Source organism: Gymnoscopelus braueri (assembly GCF_963280865.1).
Source record: "Gymnoscopelus braueri genome assembly, chromosome: 8".
In the NCBI taxonomy this organism is placed as follows: domain Eukaryota; kingdom Metazoa; phylum Chordata; class Actinopteri; order Myctophiformes; family Myctophidae; genus Gymnoscopelus; species Gymnoscopelus braueri.
Window position 1 is genome coordinate 36,935,227 of NC_137609.1, and position 25,241 is coordinate 36,960,467.

General features: G+C 41.7%; 1 protein-coding gene across 1 annotated transcript; it reads right to left on the minus strand.

Moving 5' to 3' along the window:
• Window positions 1–2,363: 2,363 nt before the first annotated feature.
• On the minus strand, window positions 2,364–24,217 carry LOC308090538 (glycerophosphodiester phosphodiesterase domain-containing protein 5-like). The gene is made up of 15 exons (XM_080435753.1): window positions 24,136–24,217; window positions 21,799–22,119; window positions 19,198–19,301; window positions 18,061–18,154; window positions 14,694–14,753; window positions 13,680–13,778; window positions 12,530–12,623; window positions 11,815–11,960; window positions 11,598–11,680; window positions 10,294–10,444; window positions 7,816–8,040; window positions 5,800–5,957; window positions 4,978–5,125; window positions 3,384–3,463; window positions 2,364–2,869 (listed from the first exon to the last, which is right to left on the minus strand). The coding sequence occupies exons 2-15, from the start codon at window positions 21,985–21,987 to the stop codon at window positions 2,860–2,862; spliced, it is 1,641 nt and encodes a 546-aa protein (XP_080291879.1). The 5' UTR covers window positions 21,988–22,119; window positions 24,136–24,217; the 3' UTR covers window positions 2,364–2,859.
• Window positions 24,218–25,241: the final 1,024 nt, after the last annotated feature.

Here is a 25,241-nt window from a genome sequence, read left to right on the forward strand (position 1 = left end):
TAGCACTACCTGGGGAAGAATCTACCAGCCGCCACTGGAAAAAAAAAAAGAGGTTAAAATATGGAGATAAGAGGTTTCTGCCTAACAACAACAAAATCAAACTTCAATAGAATCTTCTCCTGACTGGATCATAAAACAGAACTGTGTATGCTACTTTGTAATTCTTAAATTTCCAAAAGTAATTGAGTGCAATGCTTCATCAAAAACTGGACTGAAAGTCGAATTACTGATTATGAATGTACTCAAAAAAGTAAAAGTATGCCAAAAAGTAAGGCTGTAAGACTTTGATTTAAGGAATTGCAGAGATTTACTTGTAAGAAAAAAAGTTATTGTTTATTTGCAACATTTTCAAAGGGGGAAAGAAATGGCAGTTCTCTTGATTAAACTTGAGGCTGAATCAGAATACATTGAATGTGATGGTTATCAGGTGATCTAACAGTAACAATAGCAGGAATATCCACGCACACAAATAAATAATTGCTGCTTCACACACAAGCTTAACCACTTAATCCCTGTTCAAAAATTGCAGAACAACAAGCTCACATCGCTCATTTAACGTTGTTAAATTGTGGATTTTCTGTCTATTTGCTCTGTGTGTTAGAGGTGGGCCGTGGACAGTTCAGAAACCGGTTTCCTCCAAAGACATCATCAGTGGTCATTTCAGACAATATTTCAAACAAACAAACAAACAAAAAAGTATTGACTTTTTTGTTTTGGCTTCTGTTTCAGTGTGCCAACTTTCCAGGAAGAGAAAGGTTGTATTTTGCAATCCCCGTCGATGTTGTTGTCATTGAAGTACGGTTCTGAACTGTCCACAGCCCACCTCTGAGACACGGAGTGAGTACACAGAAATGGTGCCGTCTTTTAACGAGCATTAGTGAGGACCAATTATATGAAGGTAAGGTTGAAAATGGGTGTGTGCTGCTTTAATTTGTACTCCCATCGTACGGCAGTGTTGCTTGCCAAAAAGAACAGATCTGCAAGCTAACAACACGTTGCAGTGTAAATTAGGCCTAAGCCTTTGAGTCATACTCTTTGGGATTTGAAACAAACATGGCTCCCAACCCTAGAACACTAACGTTGGGTGAATTTCACCCGAACAATTGTAATTATGTGATTTTCATAATGTTGTTGATGTCTGAGGTGGGCGGGTCCTTGGGTACCTTCAGGATGCTCACTGACGTCATAGAAGGTAGGTTTGTTTCCCTGCCCCAGGGCGTACGCGCGCACAAAATGTGAGTTTTTTTTTCTGTTTGTAACTTTTTCAGGGTTTTTTGTTACTTTATTTCGGTTAATTCGGTTAATTCGGTACAAAGAATGTACTCCATGAAGTGTAGATGTCGGAGGTTTTTTCTTTTTTCTTCATCCCAAAAGTGGGGGAATATCCCAGAGTCCCTGATAACTGAGTATGTTCAAACCACCCCCCCCCCCTCCTGCGTCCCTGCCCTGCCCCCATCCCTGTTTTTTTCTACGGGCAGGTCTTTGGTCTACTACTAACCCAACGTTAGTAGTAGAGGGTAAAAAAAATCCAATACTCCCACAATGGTCAGCTGATGCAATTAGACAGTGCCTTCACTGGACAAGGCTCACTTGTCCCAGGACAAAGGAAAAGTTCCCAGCTCCATTATTTTCTTTTTTGAAATATTTTCTTAACAACACCCACATTTTTCACAGATTTTGCTGCTTTTATAGGGTCCCCCCATGATATCTGTTTTTCGTTTTTTTGTGAAATTTCATGTTGAAATATTAAAGAAGAGTACCTCAATTTGCCATGTATTGTTGTACTTTAATATATTTTGATGAGAAATATTTTTTATGGAATTTATTATATTGGGTAAAATATACCCAACGTTAGTGATGGTGTGACAATTTTCAATGTCAGTGTTCTAGGGTTAAGTACAGTATCTGTTCTGACATCATGCCCCTAGAAATGCTCGTCTGTTTCACAAAGCAGGACCCGGGTGACTTCATCTACTCAGCCTCTGTCCCATCTGGTGCAGTAAGCTGTTAGTATCACCAGGAACTGAATTAAAGAACATTTTCACAAAAAAAATAAAAAAATTAAATGCATTTTCTGTGCCATTTTCCAGCAAGGTATCACATGACTTAACACATTGAGTGCCAAAACCGGAGATCTACGGTTTTGCAAATACACCCGTTGAGTGCCATAACCGTAGATCTACGGGAGGAGATTTATTTATTTATCTATTTATTTTTCCACACAGGGCGCTCTAACGCAACTTTGGAATGATTCACAGATCAGAGTCTCAAAAAAGGAGAGGACGGATGTGGATCCATGCCAAAAAACCTACCTCCCGTCCACTCCCATTATAACTCCTTGAAAAAAAGCTTCATATCTCCATTTCTTTTTACCGTGGTGGAAACGAGCCATTTTCTATGGGCGATCACTCTGCAATGGCGGATCGCGTTAGAAATATTATTGTTCCAGGCGATAGTCGGGGCCCTCGACCATCGTGCACACACCCTTTGTTTACATCCACGTCCTCGTCGTGGCGTCTACAGCCCTAAACAGCGCAGCGTAAACGGTAAGAATGCCAGCACTAGATGTACCCTGTTTTAAAAAACCTCTGGCACTAAATGTGTTAAGAACAAAGACTTTTCCCTATACTGGGGGTTCACTTTTGGTCACTTTGTCCACCAAAACCATGTTGGCAGTGTGGGGCATATAGGGCAGCTTGCCAGGCTGAGGCCTGGTACTGTAGGTGTCTGTTGCGGTGGCACTGCGACAGTGGCCTTGTACTGTACTGTAGGTGTCAGTGCACAGTGACCAGGTTGGATGTGGTTGTCAGCGTGCTGTGAGCTTCTCCGGGGCAGTTGATACTGGAGACGGACCATACGTCACTCATCTCTGTCACAAGATAGGAGGGGGGGGGGGGAGAAGTTCAGGTTAACAGAAAGATTTTTTATTTTATTTCAAGTATTTGGAAGTTTTTTGTATTTTTTATTTTCTATTTCAGCTCTCCATATCTTAGCCTAGCCTGGTTTTACAACTATTCCACAATCTCCGAATGCTACAGTATATAGAGTCTGGAACTACACCTCCCGAATGCCAAGAAAGGAAGCTGTCATCTGTTTGTCATTTCCGTTCACGAAAATATATTTTAAAATATATATATTTTCTGATAAGCAGCCAGCTATAGGCTATAGGCTTCGATTATTTTGATTTATATTACACGCATTACACACATTTGCACGACTGTAAAGACGAAATTGAAGCGGGGAAGAGGTGTCACATCCGCTTTATCCCCGGATCATTTTCAGAGCTTCCATGCTCCAGACTGTATGATGGAAACATTGGAAAATTGTGGGAGGCAACAGTGTGGCTTGCGAGACCAACCTGGTTCTACCACCATATAACTCACCTGTTCTGAACTGGCTGTAAGTGCCGTTGTCCATTGTTGTCCTGTTTCCTGAGCTGAAGGCCAGTCCTCGCTCTCGCCACCTGTTGGCAAGCGAAAGAAACCCTGATCATGAGAACCGTCAAATGACTAATGTTCCACACGATCATGTGACTTAAAGGTCCATACATGTCTGACATGTTTAGCCCACTGACTACAACTCACGGTACACGTGACATTACTGCCGACCATTTTCCAAAACATACCTGGATTGGAACTACCAGAGACTTGAAACTTTCCTTGAGATAGTTAATCTAACACACGATAAAGTGTGTTATACTTTTGTCAAAGTTATGTCATATTTTTAAAACACAGATTGAATTGAAAGATCTTGCCAAAAACTGTCTCCGTAGGAAGGTTGATTTACAAATTCAAACATTTGAGACTCATGTTTAGCCAATATTTGACTCAATTATTCAGGTAGGTTTGTTGATGTTCGAGTATCTTTGAGTACAGTATATGCCACTTGCCAGTGCAAGGTGAATATGGCGAGGACCAGCATGAGAGACATGAGATCTGTGAGGATCCACATCCGATTGTACTGATCTGGAGTCTGAGACAGACAGACAGACAGACAGACAGACAGACAGACAGACAGACAGACAGACAGACAGACAGACAGACAGACAGACAGACAGACAAAGTGGGGTGAAAGATTTCCAGGCAACAGTTTGGTCATTTGATCGCTCTGGAGCACTATCAGGTGTGGTGATTAAATACTCTTGACATTCTAGAATACCAATCTAAACCAGTGTTTCTGAAATGGATATGTGTACGCGGAGGAGGTACCACAGGTATGTAAGAGAGAGTGGAAAATGTTCAAATGTATTTTTCAGTCACGTTTAATGATAAAACACAGACACACTTTGTGTGAAGCAGTTGATCTGTAAAAATTAAATAACAAATGTGAGGCAGAAACCATGAGCTCCTCCAAAATGATTCCCCAGAGGAGTCATAATTTGTTTAGTTTGGTTGGTATAATTGTTTCGTTTCATTTGGTAAAATAATCGTTGTGATATACATGTTTTATTCCAACTCGTGGCGCAACTGCCGAGACTAGATACTACTTGATACTTGATTCCTGGTGACGCGAGGTTAGGTAAACGGGGGTACTTGGATTGAAAAATCTACAAAAGGGGCCAAAATTTTTTGAGAACCACTGATGTAACAATCTGTCCTTGATAACAGTTGTTACGGTAGCCCGGTATCCCATTTCTCCATTGTTGTGTTCTAAATAAGGATCTTACATTTAACCAAGTCTAGCTTTCAGTCCAACTTTGGAACATCTATTTTAACAAAAATTAGCCATGGTCTCCCAGGGGTCTGCCTGTACTTGCCCCCTCCTTTTTTACCCTCCACACCAAATCTCTTCGCCGAAGATGTCCACACTACAAGCTCAAAGCGCATGGCAAGGCAACGCGTTCTGAGCTTGTAGATCGGCAGTTTTTTTGGGCGAATGTTCGCCTATTTTCGCCATACAGTATGTTCACCTATTACGTCATGCTCAGAATAAGGGATGCTGTAGGGTTCATGCAGGTGAATTGCTATGGGTGGTTACCATGAGGAAGAGCGGCCTGTGCAGAGCGCTGAGGAGCTGAGGGGCGTTGGTGGTAACAGAGTGAGCACCAGCACACCAGGCCAGGGAGTAGAGCCACGGCTGGCTGATCACGTACAGGTTGGTGCTGATGTTTGCCGCCGCGTAGTAGCTGTGTGGGAAGCGGAGAGCAAGACGTGGAAAACACACACCGTAAAGCAGTGGTTGTTCTCACCCTTTTCTGGACCAGGGTCCACTTATAAGCATAATTAAATGATGCGAGGTTGGTTATTTAATTTTAAGTTAATTATTTATCCATATCACAATGAAAACAAATTTTCAAGGTTTCAAAGACAAAATACCATGAAATGTTTTAATATATCATTTATATATCTTTGAAATATTAATGTTATCTTATCATAAAAATCGTAGTGTTTTGCCAATTACTTGGGGGCCCACTTTCAATATCCTCACTGCTCACCAGTGGGCCCCGAAACCACAGGTTGAGAACCACTGCTATAAAGTGTTACGGGTCCATTTGGTTACATTTCTACACTCTGCAGTTCCTTGACGGGGGCCATTTGTTCGTGAAATTTATTCACCTGACAATATATTTTGTTCAAACTGTTTGTGTCATAAGTACATCCACAGCAATATTATGTGGCGATAAAGCGACACACACACACACACACACACACACACACACACACACACACACACACACACACACACACACACACACACACACACACACACACACACACACACACACACACACACACACACACACACACACACACACACACACACACACACACACACACACACACACACACACACACTGACCTAATGTGCTCACTGGACATGGTGCTGTAGTGCAAGTTCAGTTTAACTATGTGGTTGCGCCGCAGGTCCACCAGGGGGAGTCGGCTGCCTGAGGTCTGTTGTAGGTCTGGGTCCAACTCCTGGACCAGAACGCGCAGGTCTGGAGGAAGCCAAAGAACCTGGAAGTGCGTTATCCTTTTAGCTCAAATAATGTCTGACTGTACTTCGTACTGTGTACATTTCTGTCTAATAAAGTATTCAATCAATCAATCAATCAATCAATCAATCAATCAATCAATCAATCAATTAATCAATCAATCAATCAATCAGCCTGTATGTTGTTCTACAGGTTTTCCATACAGATGAAATCAATGTGTTGATCATGGTTCAGGGTGGCAGAATGACACAGTGGCATTATTACATCATAATATTGGAACATAGATAACATGATGTATGAGGTCCTTGAACAACTTGCTGATAACATTTGATTCGCACGCACGCACACGCACGCACGCACGCACGCAGGCAGGCAGGCACACACACACACACACACACACACACACACACACACACACACACACACACACACACACACACACACACACACACACACACACACACACACACACACACACACACACACACACACACACACACACACACACACACACTCAGCACAGATAAAGGTTGACAGATAAAGGCCTTTTGTGGCACAGGATGCACTGTAAAATCTCCAGTGTTCATTTGAGTCTGAGAGAGTACAGATGGAGTGAAATGGACCCATAATGGTCCTCTCAGAGTTAAAATTGTCACCTATGACTTCACAGTGGGGCTTAGGGCCTTTGTCATAACTGAAATCTAACAACTTTAATGAGGTCAACAGCCGGATAATCCCATGAGCAGTGGTGGAAAAAGTACTCACATGTTTTACTTAAGTAAAAGTATCAATACTGCAATGTAGAAATACTCTGTTACAAGTAAAAGTCCGGAATTCAACATTTACTTGAGTAAAAGTACAAAAGTATTGGTATCAAAATGTACTTAAAGTACCAAAAGTAAAAGTACTAAAATGTTTGAAAATAGCAGAAATACAAGCTCACAACGCGTTGCGATGCGACGCGTTGTGAGCTTGTAGATCGGCTATTTTCAAATAGCCTAGGTATACAATGGGGCTAAAGTGGTTAATGTATGTTTTATAATGTAATCATTTATATCTGCAAAGTAACTAGTAACTAAAGTTTCCAAATAATTGTAGTGGAGTAAAAGTACAATATTTGCATCTGAGATGAGGTGGAGTAGAAGTTACAGAAAATTGGAAATACTGCACTAAAGTAAAAAATACCTCAAAATTGTACTGCACTTAGTAAATGTAAATGTAAATGTACTTAGTTACTTTACACCACTGCCCACGAGTACATATTTGTAGACTCTCTGGGTTAAATCTGTCTGGATTTGACCGTGCATGTGTTCTGTCAATGTGTCAATTTATGTCATCTGCTGAATCATTTTAAGTCGCTCCGGATGAGAGCAAAGCGATAACATGTGAACCTAAATCATAATGCACTTTTGTTACTGAAAAGCTTGAATGAAGGTCAGGGGAATGTGTTGAGCTCTAAAAAGCACTGAAATGTCATGGCAGTATCACAGTAAGAAACACAGGACATAAAGAAAGAAAAGAGATACAACTAAGAATAAAGGAATTGTAAAGAAATAAGAGTAAACAGGTAGAACAGGGGATTAGGAATAGTCTACCAAAAACCAACAGGGAGATTCAGGGTCCTCCTTACTTGGCCCTCCGCACTCGGACAGCCCAGGCTTTGCATGTGTATAACAGGAAATATAATATCATGGCAGAAACCTCTTATTTCCATATTTCACCTTTTTATGTACATTTTAATGCCCTACTTTATCATACCAACTACAGTGGTCACACAAAAGTAGCAAAACGTGACACGTTTTGAGCTTGTAGATCTGCAATTTTTTGCCCAAAACCAATTATATAAATCATAACTACATATCAAAGTGAGTGTGTCCCACCTGGTTGGAGTGAATGGAGGATTCATTGCGGATGACCTCCAGCGTACGTTGGATCCACGAGTCCCTGTACGGATGACCTCTGGGTGGACGGTAGAGGTCAAAGATCACCAGTTTGTCCCTCTGCGCGGCGAGCTCTAGGAACGCCTGCAGGCTACACACAGACTGGTTGCGTGCCCGTGCTTTCTCTCTGGTGCTCATTGACCCGACTGTACCAAACGGGTCGTGCTGGAGGGAAACCATCGATAATATGTAATTAATACACTGATGCAGTATGCCTGTCTAGTCCGCAGTGTTTCCCAAAGTGGGGGGTCGGGACCCATTTTGGGGTTGCAGAGCCATTTTTATGGGTCACGAACAAATTCCCACCTTTTTTCATTTCCTACAAAAAAAAAAATTATACTATTACTATACTATATTTCAAAAGATTAAAAAAAAAACTTTAAACACATAAATCACACATTTTCATGACTTAAAAAACATTCTTGAATAAAATAAACAAATCAAATCATTTCAAATCATTTCAATATACAAGCTCTCAACGCGTTGAGAGCTTGTAGATCGGCTATTTACACTACTAGTTTGGGTCTCAAGCTAAAAAGTTTGGGAACGTTTATGTACTGTACTCTATTACCTACTGTATTGAAATTATACACTTAAGCCCTTTGTTATACTTTGTCAAAATGAGTGAGAGTTGTCAATCTACAATCTCACAACTAGATCTGTTACAGTATTTTCATTATTTTAGAGAATTTGTAGAACATTTACATTTTCACCTCTAATGACATGCCCAAAATAGGTTAAAGATGGGGTGCCATGATATTTTTCAACCCTAAAACCTGATCATAAGGTATTATTATTATGTAAGGATTTAAAAAAAAAAAAAAAAAGTGTACAGTAAGTGTTAAAATGTTGTTTTTATGTAGACACACCTCCAGTTCATTAAGTATACCTGGTTCTCACCTTAGCACCTCCTCCACCACCTTAGCACCACCCACCTGTCCTAGTCCCTCCTCCTCCTCATGCCCACACCTGTTGTGTTATGATAATGAGGGGGAGGGTATGGCTTTGTGATGTCACTAAAGCGCTGTTTCTCTATTGGCACGTTTGACCCTCAAGGTTTCAGCCTCCAGGAAGAAACTCCAAATAGTCAGAGAAGACATAAAACACCATAAAAACACAACCGGGGGGCTTAATGAAGTTCTATCAACCTCATAGACACATGAAAAACAGAAAAAGTGCAAAAATATGGCACCAGCTCTTTAAATAGCTGCCTTGTGTCTCCCTTGTCTGACTTCCATTACAAGCATACATGCCCGCTAAAGGCTCACGCACACCAAAAGACAACCAATAGACAAGGATATATTGATCATGGCAGTTTCTATGAAGGTTCTGCTTTATGTCTGCTTTCACCTATCATTTATTTGGTGCAGCATTTGAAAAGCTAGTACTACTGTATGTAAGCAAGAGGACATACCCCAGTGAATGTGCTGTGAATGTCTGTTGCTTTTCCACTGCACGGTACTAACTCAACTCGACTCTACACGACTCTGGTGCTTTACTTTGTTTTACATTACAGATAGGACTCCATCAACCCTCTGCGTAGGAGATTGTTGCTAAGGTTAAAGATAATGTTGATTCTGTCTGGAAACACTCTTTATTTTTCAACTCTACAGTCCAACAGTTTCCAGTGTAAAGTAAAGTAGGTATTTTTACTTTACTGGAGTATTTCCAATTTTACTTTTACTTTTACTTCTACTCCACTACATCTCAGAGGCAAATATTGTACTTTTACTCCACTACAATTATTTGAACACTTGAGTGACTAGTTACTATGTAGATTTTGATTATTATTACAAAACATACACTAACCACTTCAGCCCTATATATATTTTGGCCATTTGAAAATAGCAGATCTACAAGCTCACAATGCGTCGCGATGCGACGCATTGTGAGCTTGTAGATCTGCTATTTTCAAAAGATTTGTTTTTGAAAACTTCTGAAATGGGACATTCTGCATAATGAGTTATTTTACTTTTGGTACTTTCAGTACATTCTTATGCCAAATTGCCAATACATTTGTACTTTTACTCAAGAAAATTTAGAATTCCGGACTTTTACTTGTAATGGAATATTTCTACATTGCAGTATTGATACTTTTACTTACAAAATTTGAGTACTGACAGTTTAAAAAAAAAGGTTTAACATTATTAGGCAGCTTCCATGCCGTAATCAGTACTATAGGCAGTCCGCCGTGATGCAATGACGCTAGTCACGATTCTCTCTCTCTCCAAATAGTAATGTGCAGTGTTTTCACGTCACCTTTTGGTATCCTCTGGCTGTGTGGAACCTCGACAGAGGTGATATCAAAAAGGTACTCGCTATTGGTACTGTTGCTCAATGGAAAACCATGAAAGGGGAGTAGAGCTGAGCCAAGTTGAGCCGGTATTCTAGGAAAGCTAAGGAGCACAGGCGACCTACAGAGAGGAACCAGGCCCCAGCATTGAGTCTCTCCAGCTGGCCCCAGGTGAACCAGGCTGCTGGGGTGTGTGTTTGGTTAGGAAACACGTCGTGGATGTTGGTGGTCCGCCGCAGGGTCCGATCATGCATCAGGAACGGCACCCCGTCGTAGCTACGACAAACACATGACAAGAAACATTTGCTCATTTGAAAATAGGGGACCAAGTAATATATTTTTGGTCGACATCAATTAACCGCTTGAATCCTATATGTACTTCGTTGACCGGGGTCCCCCAGGGGTCTGTACTTGGTTCCACCCTTTTTTTTCTCTACACCAAATATTTTTGGCAGAAAACAGCACATCTACAAGCTCACAACGCATAGCGCTGTGACGCGTTGTGAGCTTATACAGTAGATCTGCTATTTTTGACAAAATGTTTCGATTAACGTTGTAATGCTAGGGTTCATGTGGTAAAATTCATCTCTGGGAAGCTATGAGTAAGATTTCAAGTATTTCCGTGTCCTCCAGCTCTCTCCAGAACATATGTATTGTGTATGGCAGTGGTTTTCAAACATACATGTCAAGGACCCCCAAATGTATATGTAATAGGCCACAGACCCCCTATTTGAACAGATAATATGCCAGGGGCAGGGACCCCCATAAAATAATGGTTGTTGTTAGATTCAATTTTGTACAGAATTCTATATCTTTCTTACTGTTGGAGGGGAGAGAGAAACCTATGATCTCAATCTTATACATTCTGTCATTGGACTGACTTCTAGCTGCTGAAATAGGAAGCTCTGAGGAAGACACTGGATTCCATTAATTTTAGCACAATATGAAACTTGCCTGAGATACTGCAGGTGAATCCAACACAATAAATGACATTGTGCTATTGCTCTTTTTTCGTCAGAGTGACATCGACATTGTGTTAACGTGCAGATTGATCTGAGAATTCTAGACGAAAATAGTCCCCCAGAATAAAATGAATAGAATTCAACATGTTCATGACCACGCGCTGTTCATGTTTAGCCAAAATTGACTCAATTATACAGGTTAATTCGATGATATTTTAACCACTTAAACCCAAGCATCCATACTCTGGGAAAACCTTCGCAGAAAATAGCAGATTGACAAGCCTACAACGCGTTGTTTTGCGACACATTCTGTGAGCTTGTTGAACGCCTATTTTCAGCGAAAACAGAGCGAAAACAGAAAAGTCACGAGTATCCCAGAGGGACGACTCCGCTCAACAACATAGGGTTTAAGTGATTAATGACTACGGAGAACATGTAAATATAAGTTACATCTATAAGCTACTGACCTAATAGTGACATCCGTCTCCAGGCCTCCACTGCCTGCCTCCACGGCCTTCTCAAACGACATGAGGGTGTTCTCTGGAGCCAGCTGTAAGCGGGACAACACAGCGGTGATGATCACAGCCATTCTCCTCATTGAGCACACAGTAAATAAAAAGGCATTCAATCTAAACAAAAAAGTTCTAAAATTAAACATTTGAATCACTGATGCCTCCTCCTCACCATGGGTGCTCCTCTGTGCCCAATGAGGGCTGGTGCGGAGCCCAGGGTGCCCTCTTTCTTGATGCAGGGGGAGTACATACCCAGGGGCACCATGTAGAGGGCAAACAGGACCACCAGGTAGACCCCTAGGATTAGGCCCCGCCTAACTGGTACGCACGCACGCACGCACGCACGCACGCACGCACGCACGCACGCACGCACGCACGCACGCACGCACGCACGCACGCACGCACGCACGCACGCACGCACGCACGCACGCACGCACACACACACACACACACACACACACACACACACACACACACACACACACACACACACACACACACACACACACACACACACACAGTGTAATACTCTGACCTAATCAGAGGGTCCTATTGATTCTGATAGTGTCAAACACTGACACAGTTCACTTCAGTAATATGTTACAAGTAAGACGTTTCTTTTTTGTTTTTAGAGAACTTTTTTTAATTTCATTTCTGAAATTCTTTTGAGAAATGTTTGAATTATCATTTGTTTCTGTTTTTCTTTTCTTTTTTTTACATTTTTGAAAATATTTAGAAATAACAATTTTTTTGTAAATGTAATAAGGGACATTAACTCGTGACCCATACAAATGTGTCCATGACCCAAAAATGGTTCCCGAACCGTAGTTTGTTAAGGTTCTACCAATGTTTGCCTTCAAACACCTGAGGCAGATTGTACTCCTCACCTCTGCTGTTCATGCGAAAGAAATGCAACGCTAGCGGCCATGTCACAAGCAGCATCAACAGGACTCCCCCCACATGTAGATATGGTGCAGTAATCTACGCAGGACACAAAGAAATGCCCACCGGTTAGAAGGGGTGAGCACCATAGATCAGTGGTGGAAAAAGTACTCAAATCTTTTTACTTAAGTGAAGGTATCAATATTGCAATGTAGAAATACTCTGTTACAAGTAAAAGTCCGGAATTAAAAATGTACGTGAGTAAAAGTACAAAATGTAGCCTACTTAAAGTACCAAAAATAGAAAGTACTCATTATGCAGAATGTCCCATTTCACAAGTTTTCTAATGTATAAAATGTATAGAAATCTTTTGAAAATAGACAACCTCACAATGTGTCGCAATGATGCAACGCATTGTGAGCTTGTAGATTGGCTATTTTCAAATGGCCGATATGTATAGGGCTGAAGTGGGTAATGTATGTTTTGTAATAATAATCTAAATCTACAAAGTAACTAGTAACTCAAGTTTTCAAATAATTGTAGTGGAGTAAATATTTGCCTCTGAGATGTAGTGGAATAGAACAGAAACAGAGAATTGGAAATACTCCAGTAAAGTAAAAAATACCTCAAATTGTACTTAATTACAGTGCTTAAGTAAATGTACTTTACACCACTGCCATACATGTATAAACGTAGATAACTCATTGGCCACTGCGGTTCATTGGAGCGATGCGGCATCGCGGCCGCCATATTTTGTGGAGAAATGCATGTATGCTAATGCCCCACTATAAAATAAGTGGGGCAAATAATTCTCATTCTTCGCGGTTTGTTTTGTTGAAAATGTCAAACATGTAGTTATGTTATGATATAGGATACGTGGTAAAATGAAAATGTGGGTTTTCATACCAAAACACCTTCTTTCATAGAGATAATAACAGTAATGGTTATGAATCAGAAACGAACAAAAAAGTTTTAGTCTCAGGTACAGTACGTGTATACAACTCAGAAATGCAGTGGAGTTATGGCAAGCTTGCCTACGTAACATGGAGGTGGTGTTGACGTGCGGCCCCACTGGCCAATGAGGCGTCTACCTATTTATGCCTATGGTGAGCACAAAGGAACCAGGGCTTTAGAAAGAACGGGGAAGGCAGTCACCTGAAAGGAGAGCAGCAGCGTTGTCCACTCTTTACTCCAGAGGTCGGACAGCACAGCGGTGGCTACGATGGAGAAAGTCAAAGTCACCAGTATACCCATCTGACAACAGAACAGTTAGTGAGGTTAATGCTGCTGCTACTGCCTCCATGCCATTGACATGGATCTGTTCATCTGTACATATGGGGGGAACTATTCACCATTTCAGTTTGATGATCAGATGTAAGATAAGGTAATGTAGGCTAAATGTTGGCTCTGACTTGGTACAGGTGACAAATATCATTCAGGTTCACACCAGTAACCTTACGGCATACCTGCAATTCTCCTACCGGAAGACCACCGCAGTCCGTCACAATGACTCAGACATAGCCATAAACAAACCCGATATGCCCATATATAGGCAGTGTAGGCACATATGGAGATCTGGTTGTCCAGAGCCACAGATGCGACCGCTATGCCCATATATATGGTCATGCGAATATATGAGACCAACCAACTTCAAACTCAGCGAGCGCATTGGCAAGGGCTCGAGGGAGTGCGGCTCCCACCATCGAGTCGTTCGGATAGGCGGTTTTCCAGAACCACCAATCCAACCGATATGCCCATATATGGATATGCCCATACATGGAAATATACTGATGCATACTGCATAAAAGGGACAAGGACTAACAGACAGACAGGTAAAACGGGTACTCTGGTTGAGCCCCCGACACTATGACTCAGACATATCGGTCGGATCAGTGGTGCGACGTAGATGTGAGGGCAGCGTAGCGGCCCGGAACTCTAGATGTGAGGGCTGTGTAGCGGCCCAAACCTCTAGTAGTATAATAGGGCTTGAGTGATTAAAACAAGGAAAAGACAACACTGATTCCATATCACAATATTACGATATTCAAAATCCCAGACGATATCTGATCTCAAATCACCATGTAGATATAATGTTGATATATTGCCCAACCGTACTTTTTTTTAACATGACAGTCGTTTGTATACAAGACAAATACAAGTGGGTGTTACCTTGTGACTCCAGTGTAAATAGAGCTTCTGGCCCTCTGACAGCAAACACACAGCAAGCAGCTGCATAGAATACACACAGAAAGTTAAGTTACATCCACAAACTAAAACCATCCTTACACATCACATTGAATTCAGCTGCGAGAGTGTTTAAATAGCATCCACACACATTTAAACAATACACAATGAGCTTCCCTACATAATTTTAAAACACAGCTGACAGCAACTCACATTGTTGCGCAATCATACAATTTCACCTCCACTGCACTTTTTCTGTATATCTATAATCTAGGCTATTGCTTTTATTGTTGCTGCTGATATGTAATGTATTGTATATCATCATGATGAATTGAGCACAATGGACCACAATGGAAATGGCCCCTAGGGGCTTTTTGTGTTATCCTTTTAGCATTTTGTTTTCAAACTTGTAAATAAAGTATTCAATCAATCAATCAATCAATCAAACAAACAAACAAACAAACAACACTTTAGCAGCGGATACTAATTTCATAACATCCCATTTTGTAAGAACTGTGATGTGGTACGGCCTAAACAATGGAGTGAATGTACTCATTCTCTGTTAACAATGACATTGACGGTGGGTCTTGTGGACGAAATCATATTATGTTATCATGATTGGTTATGTGTAACCTTACAGTCAGTACATTTTACATGACGTAGAGCCAAGATGTCTCTCCTAGGCCTGATAGCTATTGTTTATGGTGCAGCTTGTCCTTGTAACATGACAGTATAACCATTCCTTGTGCTCCTGGCAGAACAATTGTACCACAGGCCTGTGCATACTCAATGTAAGTAAGCCTTGCCGAGCCCTGAGGCCCATAGGACAGGAGCCTATCTCCTGTTTCCGTAGCGTGAGGCAGCTTGATGTACAAGTACAGCCCCTGGACATGACGCTAGTATGTCACAGGGACTTATCCCAATCCGACTTTTGATGCTGAGTGCCAAGCAGTGAAATAAAGACAGCCCCAAAAATATGTTTTAAAAAAACTAAGCAAAAAACATCTGCTATACTGTATGCACTCATCTCAAGCTTGTAGGAATAATTGTATCACTAAGCTGTCATTAACTGTAGGTGAACAGTCAGTGCCCAGTAAAATCCTGAGTGTTAATTGAACTGTTGAAACAGAGTAGGGGTTTCTGGCACAACGTTATCTACTTCCAGGGTGCATTGGAGAAGGGGAAAAGTCTAAAGAGGTCAAAACTCCAGCAACACTGTAGTATATAGAACAACTTTTACTGTTAGAACAACTTTATTGCTGGAACAACACGTTTCGGCTTGTGTCCTTCATCTGGGTCATCATGTAAAACATTACAAACATAGCTTCATACCTGCCCCATTTTAACCACTTAAACCCTCTATACTTGGTTACTTGATTAGGCTCAGTTCTGTACTTTGTCCACCCTTTTTTTCCTTTTAGCTTCTACACCAAATCACTTCGGTGAAAATAGCAGATCTACAAGCTCACAAAGTAACCACATCCAAAGAGGCACCACCCTCCCATCCTTCAAAACTATTAGTCTGCTTGGTTGTCTGTTTTGTCGTTTACCTTTACAATGTATTTATTTTTAAATCACAAAAAGAAAATCTGCCTTCAAAACCCACCTCTTCAAAATAGCTTTCCCCAGCTAAACCCCACCAGCCCTTGTTTTTACCGTTTTTACTTTTAGACACAATTAATTTATTTTCTACCTAATAAAGTTTATTTATATTTTTTTCCATGTAAAGAGACTTTGAGTGCTTAGAAAGGCACTATAAAACTGAGGTATTATTATTATAAATTTGACAGATGTACCCATAAAAAAACCCTATAGTATCAATGGAACCTACAGTAGGGGTTTTTGGGTGTGACGTCCATAGACATACAAGCCATGTCCTAAAACCATACTTCATACCACCTCTAAGAAATGCTGAGGAAGGGGTGTAGGGATGTTTCCTTCTGCTGCTGTGTGTTACCAAAAGTGTTAGGCTACTGGCGAGTGCTGACAACGTAATTTGCTATTTTTGTGCCTTTGGGTCGGCACCCAGGCCCGGATTGGACGGTCTGGCACTTCTGGCAGATGCCAGAATGGCCGGGCAGTCTGGGGCCGCGGCCAACCCTAAAACTGAAATAAAGCCACCAAAAAAAAAATGTTCAAGCTATTTTTCGCCAATTAACCGCAATTTTTCGGCGCCCGTGCGCTCCGCGCGCGGCCGACCCCCGCTATGGGCCGGTGAAGATCACAAATGCCAGGGCCGATTTTCCATGCCAGTCCGTGCCTGTCGGCACCCACCATACTCCGAAGACTTTTGCGTTTAGCACACCAGTTAGCTTGTTTCTGTTAAAACCAGACATAAGAGGTGGCGGAAAACAAAACAACTAAGCCAAGCCTTTGTACTGAATGGGAGCAGGTTGGAGAGCAACTGTGACTCGGCAAGAGAGATATAAATGAGAGAAATGATGTAGGCATAAAAAAAGGGCACTAGTTTCTCCTCTGAAGGCAATGGGGCAGGTGCTCGGGCACTGGTCGGCTCCAATGTATGCACGTGCCTGACCTGATAAAGGCCACAAGCCAAAACACATCTAACAACAACTTGTTAACAAGTTGTCATATACTTATACTATGTGTTTGTGGAGTTTTGACCTCTGTTAGTCAATTTTTCACTTTCACTTAAGATTTTACTCTTCATTGGGCATCACCTAATTTCAAATAAAATGTACTATTTGTAAAGTATCGTAGGAGGATAGTAGTAGTAGTTGTGTCAATTTGGGGGTACAGTACAGTACAGTACAGTACAGTACTTTATGACTCCAGTCAGAGATTGCAGAGCTTATCTACAGTACAACAACTTAAGTGACGCAAGTGTTTGACAACTTGAGTGACAGTTTGATGAACCACTTGTTCTCAGTACACACGGGTGACAGGATGTTTTCTTAATGTTTTATATAAACAGACAGTGAAGTGACATCTCAGTAACATCTAGGACTAGTGTCCAGGCCCAGAGGCAGAGAGACACTGACTGCTGTCTCTAGGTACTCTCTCATTATGATCACATATCGTTGCTGTCGGGTGGAAACCTCCTATGTCCAAAATATGTTCCTTTTTATTATTAAAGAACAAAGAAAGTAAAATGGTGAAAATAGCAGATCTACAAGCTCACAACGCATCGCGATGTGACACATTGAGAACTTGTACATCTGCTATTTTCACTACTTTTGTATGATGAAGTAGGGCATTAATTTGAAACATGGAGATAAAAGGTTTCGGCCCGACGGCGACGATATGCAAGTATATCAATGTTCAAAGTTAGGAATCAGCATTGTGAATCTCTGCTCCCTCCAAACTCCTATTAATGACACATGTTACTGACCGTCAGCACAGTGACGTAGGTGAAGAAGGCAGCGGCGATGACCAGCAGCACCACAGACCAAGGAAACCAGAAACCCAGGTTCCCAAAGTTAAACCTGTGACTCACAGGAGGAGGGGGAGGGAGACAAGGAGAGGGGGTAACACATGTAAATGAGTGAAAAGACTGGCTGTGTGTAAGAGGCGAAATCGTAAAGACACAACTGTTATTTAAATAGAGAAACAAGAGGTTGGGATGACAGGTGACACTGACTTTCAATACAATGCTATACCTCCTCCATGTGCCAGACCTGCCACTGTGCGTGCGTGCGTGCGTGCGTGCGTGCGTGCGTGCGTGCGTGCGTGCGTGCGTGCGTGCGTGCGTGCGTGCGTGCGTGCGTGCGTGCGTGCGTGCGTGCGTGCGTGCGTGCGTGCGTGCGTGCGTGCGTGCGTGCGTGCGTGCGTGCGTGCGTGCGTGCGTGCGTAGACTATCTGTTTAAGCAATAATTAGATTCACACACAATTCTATAAAAAAAATGTAATGTGTAATGTGTAATGTGTAATGTGTAATGTGTAATGTGTAATGCATGTTTGTTTGTTTTTTTAAATCCTTTTATGTGTAGCTTAGCAGTGGATTATTGCGATTACACAATGGAAAACTTCAATGCGTTACAATGGGGAGTTCCGATTCCACCGTGTTATAAATATAGATTATTATCCAAGCATTTGCCTGAGCTTATCCAATCGAGGGCAGGCTGGAATACGTGTGGCCAAGGTTGGATAAAGACCTTTGTTGGTACGCAGTCATTATGTGAACCATGATGAAGGTACACTGTTTTCTGATGTGTTTTGGTTCCTTTGGTGTCCGCGGAAGTCCCGAGGGAGGGTTGTGCCATGTGGGAAATCAGTACAACGGGTACTTTGACTGCAGGTACAATGGGTATTGGGGGTGGGTGGGGGGGTAATACGTTCACAGTGGGCATCGTTCGCAAAGGGTATCATCCTAGTACACATGCACATAAGCCCAAGTCTGTGTATGCATGTGTATAGGCCTGTAATGTGGGTGCATGCATGCTTGAGTGTATGCATTCATAAGCACATGCACATATATATATGCATGTATATACATGAACTAGGCTGTTACGTGAGACACACAACCCACCAGTCAAAATCATTATAGTCATTCTGTGCTTCGCCCCAGAAGTATAGAAACACCAGCGTGAGACAGAAGGACACGATGAGCAATGCAAAACTGGTTCCTTCCACCTATAGATGAGAGAGTAAAAAAAACAAAAAAAACATGCAAGTTATTTTCCCAGAGTCAGTCAATCCGCAACATGTGTGAAATACATTTTACTGCCCTGTAACATTCCATTGTGTTAAAGGAATGACCGTTGAACCGTATGGAGAGAGAGAGGAATTCCAAGAACCAAAAGCTCCTTAATGGCTAAACCGGGAAAGTGGTATGATGCATATGTCACAGGGAAAATGGCATTCCAGGGAAATTGACAGGGGAGCGCTTGTTTTATAGGCACGGGGCGGTGCTGCGAGGCGGGGCTTTGATGCGAGGACGACGACCACAACAACAACAACATACTAACCAGGAAGCTACGCTAGGGGAAGGCTGAAAATAAAATGGATAATATGAGAGAAATACTCAAGTAAAGTACGAATACCTCAAAATTGTACTTGAGTAAATCTACTTTGTTACTTTGCACCACTAGTACAAGCCTCAGTGGCGCACTTCGATAATCATTGGACTCCCCACCCACTACCACTGGGAGCCGGGGTTTGACTCCAGCTTGGGACATTACTTTTTCAAACAACCGCGGACTACTTTTTTTTCGCTGATAAAGTATAGTTTTGTACCATGACGGTAGGCGCTCCGACTTAGCAGACCTTGAGGCAGAGGAGTCGCGCCCGAGCGCCTCCAGGCGCGAGTGCCCGCGACGACCTGCCGATGGTCTGCTAGTCGACTTAAGCGCCGTCCGAGTTATGTACCGATAGGCACAGAATCGTAAATGATGTTGTGTGGGGACTGCGTTTGCCCCAAGTGCCACTCACTGCACTAACATAGCCCGCCAGGCCCGCCCCCTGGAGTGTGTGTGTGTGTGTGTGTGTGTGTGTGTGTGTGTGTGTGTGTGTGTGTGTACACGCGCGCATGCGTGTGTGCGTGCTGGTTTGTGCATGCGTGCGTGTGTGGTGTGGGGCTCATGTCTGGCTTGCATTGCCCTCTAGCGTTGATTCTACAGAATTGCATGAGGGGCATGAAAACAAGCGTACCCCTTTCAATTTCCCTGGAATGCCATTTTCCCTGTAACACATATACTCTTAAAACTCCAAATACTGGAATGGAGACAGAACCATATGATCTCCCTGTCTGCTTTCAATGAAGCATTGTGTGGAAAATATGCTAGCAATGGTTTGTGTGTGTGTGTGTGTGTGTGTGTGTGTGTGTGTGTGTGTGTGTGTGTGTGTGTGTGTGTGTGTGTGTGTGTGTGTGTGTGTGTGTGTGTGTGTGTGTGTGTGTGTGTGTGTGTGTGTGTCAGTGTATCACCCACGGCAGCACGTGTATGTTTATTTTGTGCAATGTGTTGCATTCAACACTGGTGTGGCCTCGTACCAGTGACAGTGATGGAAGAAGTACTCAGAGTTAAGTAAAAGTAGCACTTACCACAGTGTATAAAGACTGTCAAAGTCCTGCATTCACAAGCTTACTTTAGTCAAAGCACAAAAATCTTGGCATCAAAATATACTTAAAGTAGCTAAAGTAAAAGTAGTCATTATGAAGAATGCCCATTTCAGAATAATATATTGTTGCTGACGGGTGGAAACTTTGTAAGTTAAGTGAAAATAACCGATCTACAAGCTCACAACGCCTCACATTGCTATTTTCCATACTTTTGTGTGACACTGTTGTAAGAAGTAGGGCAATTTACGAAAAAACTAAAAGTTGAAATATGGAGAGACAAGGTTTCTGCCCGACAGCAACGATATTTCCTGTTATTGACAGGGTTGGGCGCAGGTTACTCAGTCAGAGTAATAAGTTACCAGCAAAATACATTTGCAGGCGGGTTGTCAATTTCAGCCAATCAGGAGAGAGTACCCATTTATCAGCTTCAATTTGATACTGTTACAGTTTCAATTTTGTCTGCAAACTACTTTGCCTCATCACTTCCAATTTCACTTGTTTAGCCTGTCTCCTGTATGAGTCATCAATCCTGATTGGATTAAATTGGTCCTGGATTATTTTCTGTTTACTAAAGAGCTGGAGAGACAGGGAGAGTCCTGTTACTGAACAAACACTCTATAGCCACGATTTCATGAAAAAACAACAACATCTGATCCACAAGCTCGCAACACATCGCATTGCGACGCATGGGAGCTTGTATAGATCTGCTATTTTTGTGTTGATTTGTGTAGCCTAGAAGGCCAGTGGTTCTCAAAGTGGGTTCCGGGGACAACCAGGGGTCCTTGTAGGGGTTCCAGGGGATCCCCAGCAAAATTATTGATTGTTAGGAACCAAATGGACATATAAAGGTTTGTACAGTGTCTGACAGTGTACTGACAGTGTACAAATGGACAGTGTACAAATGGAACCAAATGGACCCATTTTACGGGTCCATTTGGTTCCATTTGTACAGAGTTAAGGGGGGATCCGTGGCCTATAATGCATAACAAAGTGGGGGTCCTTGAAATGGAAAAGTTTGAGAGCCACTGAAGTAGGCTGCTTGAGTTAAACATGGCACTCACTCACATTTACCTTGTTACAGCAGCAGCCACCGGGCCGGGCACGGTTCCTCTGGTACTGCCGCCACTGGCAGCCGTACAGACCGGCCAGGCACGACACCAAGGGCCCATGCTCATAGCGCTGAAGCAGCAGCCCACGGACCGCACGGAACCGGCCGAACTTCACCTCGGACAGTGTGGTCGAGGATGTGGCCATGCCCATGCCTCACGCACACGCACACGCACACGCACACGCACACGCACACGCACACGCACACGCACACGCACACTCACTCACAACAGATATATTCACCTTTCATACTCATTCACAAGAGGCAGCACGGCATGGGAGATACTGAGAGAGAGGGGGAGAGAGCACCACCATTTTGACTGATTGGTTGATTGATTGATTGACTGATTGATTCAAGTTTTTTATAGACAAAACGTGAATATACAATGACCATAATATATTTAAGCATAAAGACAGTAAATCATATTTTATTGTAACAGGTTCCTTTTACAGTACCCATGTTGTTCTTTGCTATTTTACTTGTCTAGGTTGAAATTGTATGTGTGAATGTATTATTGATTATATCTTTCTGTATGTCTGTGCTACCCAAAAACTCATTTGCACTCAAAGGACAGCAATGGAAACAAGCTGTCAAGTTTTTGCGTTCCATCCTTTTGGCAGATATGTACAAACGATATGGTCATGTACATGTATACACATTTTTGTTTATAAACACAGCTTGTATTGAGATCAGTATGGTGAATATGGTGCAAGAATAGACATATTGATTGACCGATGGATCAATTGCAGACACATACCTTTAAATGCAAACATTGCTGCTGTGTGTGTGTGTGTGTGTGTGTGTGTGTGTGTGTGTGTGTGTGTGTGTGTGTGTGTGTGTGTGTGTGTGTGTGTGTGTGTGTGTGTGTGTGTGTGTGTGTGTGTGCGTGCATACATACATACATACATACATACATACATACATACACACATACACACGCACGCACGCACGCACGCACGCACGCACGCACGCACGCACGCACGCACGCACGCACGCACCCCACACACACACACACACACACACACACACACACACACACACACACACACACACACACACACACACACACACACACACACACACACACACACATACAGTATATATACATATATAGGGCAGAAGGGGAGAGAGTGAGGTGAGAGAGGGGGAAGAGAGAGAGTGACAGACTGATCTCAGTGAGTCATACTCTTGCTCACATCTCATTAATATACAGTAAAGTGTGAAACACAGAAAACTAAAAATAAAGATGCCATTGTTAGAACAGTGACAATAAAATACATTAGGTCTTTGACAATGATATCATTCAAAACGTTATGTGAACACAAAATAAAGATTTTATTTTCCTCAAGGGAGAATAAAACGGAGAATGCTAGAATAATAGGCTAAATAGGCCTAATCCCTTTTGACATGTTGATGATTAAAACAATGACTGAGGCTAGGAGTCAATTTCCAGTCGGAAATGTGGTGGAAAAACTACTCACATATTGTTTACTTATATAAAAGTATCAATACTTTTATTACACAATAAAAAAATTAATAAAAAATAAAAATACTCTGTTACAAAATACAAAAGTAAAAGTAGGCCTACTCATTATGCAGAATGACCCGTTTCACAAGTTATATTTCTCTAAAATGTATACAAAATCTTTAGAAAATAGCAGATAAGCTAATGGAGTGTTGTGAGCTTGTAGAGAGCTCTGCTCTTTTTCAAATAGCCGAAGTATATAATGAAGTGATTAATGTATGTGTTTTCTAATAAGAATCAAAATCTACAAAGTAACTAGTAACTAAAGTTTTCAAATAATTGTAGTGGAGTAAAAGTTATTTTTTTTTGCCTCTGAGATGTAGTGGAGTAGAAGTAAAAGTATTGGAAATTGGAAATACTCAAGTAACATGCAAATACCTAAAAAGTTTACTCAAGTACAGTAGCCTACTTGAGTAAATGTACCTACTTAGTTACTTTACACCACTGCCTATTCTAACGTTAGTCTAGCATCCTATCAACTCGTCCTCTCGAGGCAGTCAGCTCACTGAGCCCTCGCCGTCATCACATAGCATACCTGTATCATTCTACATCAAATCTGGATCAATGCATCCTTTATTTGGTCGGAAAAATAAGACGCGGTGATGCCTGGCAAGACTATAAGCCTCGATACAGGCGGCGTTAAAAAATAACATCAAGCCGCCGTTATAAACTATTTGTAATCAAACGCTGCAACAGCGTAGGCTACATCGGCCGAATGATGCGATTCCATTATGATCGATTCGTGATGCATTCTTGTCTTGATTTTATAGCCTACCTCGATCCCCAGTAACATTTCCCACTGTAGGAGAGTAGAGGTCCAAATGTGGGGAAGCCGCAGTGCGCTGTTCCTGGTCGGTATACTGCTCTGGTTGTATTGTAACGGAGAGGATGTTTGGGACACCCTATCTATGACATCCACTAGTGCCACCTGTTGCCATGATGATGTAGAGACCACTGTTTCCCCAGTGGTGTATAACTAAGTACATGTACTCAAGTACTGTACTTAAGTACAATTTTGAAGTCCTACGTTTACTTTACAGGAGTATTTCCAATTTTCAACACTTTTACTTCTACTCCACTACATCTCAGAGGCAAATATTATACTTCCTACCCCACTACAATTATCTGAAAACTTTAGTTATAGTTACTTTGTAGATTTGATTATTATTGCATACATTACCCTCCACTTCAGCCCTATACATTTCTGCCATTTGAAAATGTGAGCTTGTAGATCTGCTATTTTCAAAAGATTTGTATACATTTTTATATTTTCACATTTTTATATTCTGCATAATGAGTATTTTTACTTTTGTACTTTAAACATATTTTGATAGCAATACTTTCATACTTTTTGCCAAGTACATTTTTTATTCCGGACTTTTGCTTGTGACAGAGTATTTCTACCTTGCAGTATTGATACTTCTACTTAAAGGTAGGGTAAGGGATTTTCTAAGGGAGTCTCCATGTCTCTCCAGCTCTTTATAAAATAGAAAAGGCATTTTCAGGTCAGGCTACCAATTGTATCCAATTAGGATAGAGAACTGAGACAGGATAAAGATTAAATAACTGAAGTTGGAAGTGATGACAAAAGAAATGAGCTGACAAAATTGGAACTGGAACACTATAAAAATGAAGCTGATAAATGGGTACTCTCTCCTGATTGGCTGAAAGTTTGTCACCTACCTGAACATTTATTTTCTGTTTATTAATGAGCTGGAGAGACAGGGACACTCCTGTTACTGAACAAACACTCTATAGCAATGATTACTATCACAATATAGTTCTTTAACCTTTTAACAAAAAAACTTTTGTTTTAACCAAAAAATATCACTTACCCTACCTTTAAGTAGGAAATATATATTTGTGGTGCCCCCTTTTGGT

Coding starts and splice junctions, on each gene's coding strand:
- LOC308090538 (XM_080435753.1), bottom strand. CDS start 21,987: ATGGGCATGGCCACATCCTCGACCACACTGTCCGAGGTGAAGTTCGGC. Junction 8,041..10,293: donor CTGGGGCCTGGTTCCTCTCT/GTAGGTCGCCTG, acceptor GTTTCCCTCCAG/CACGACCCGTTTGGTACAGT. Junction 5,126..5,799: donor ATGTCCAGTGAGCACATTAG/GTCAGTGTGTGT, acceptor CTTCCCACACAG/CTACTACGCGGCGGCAAACA.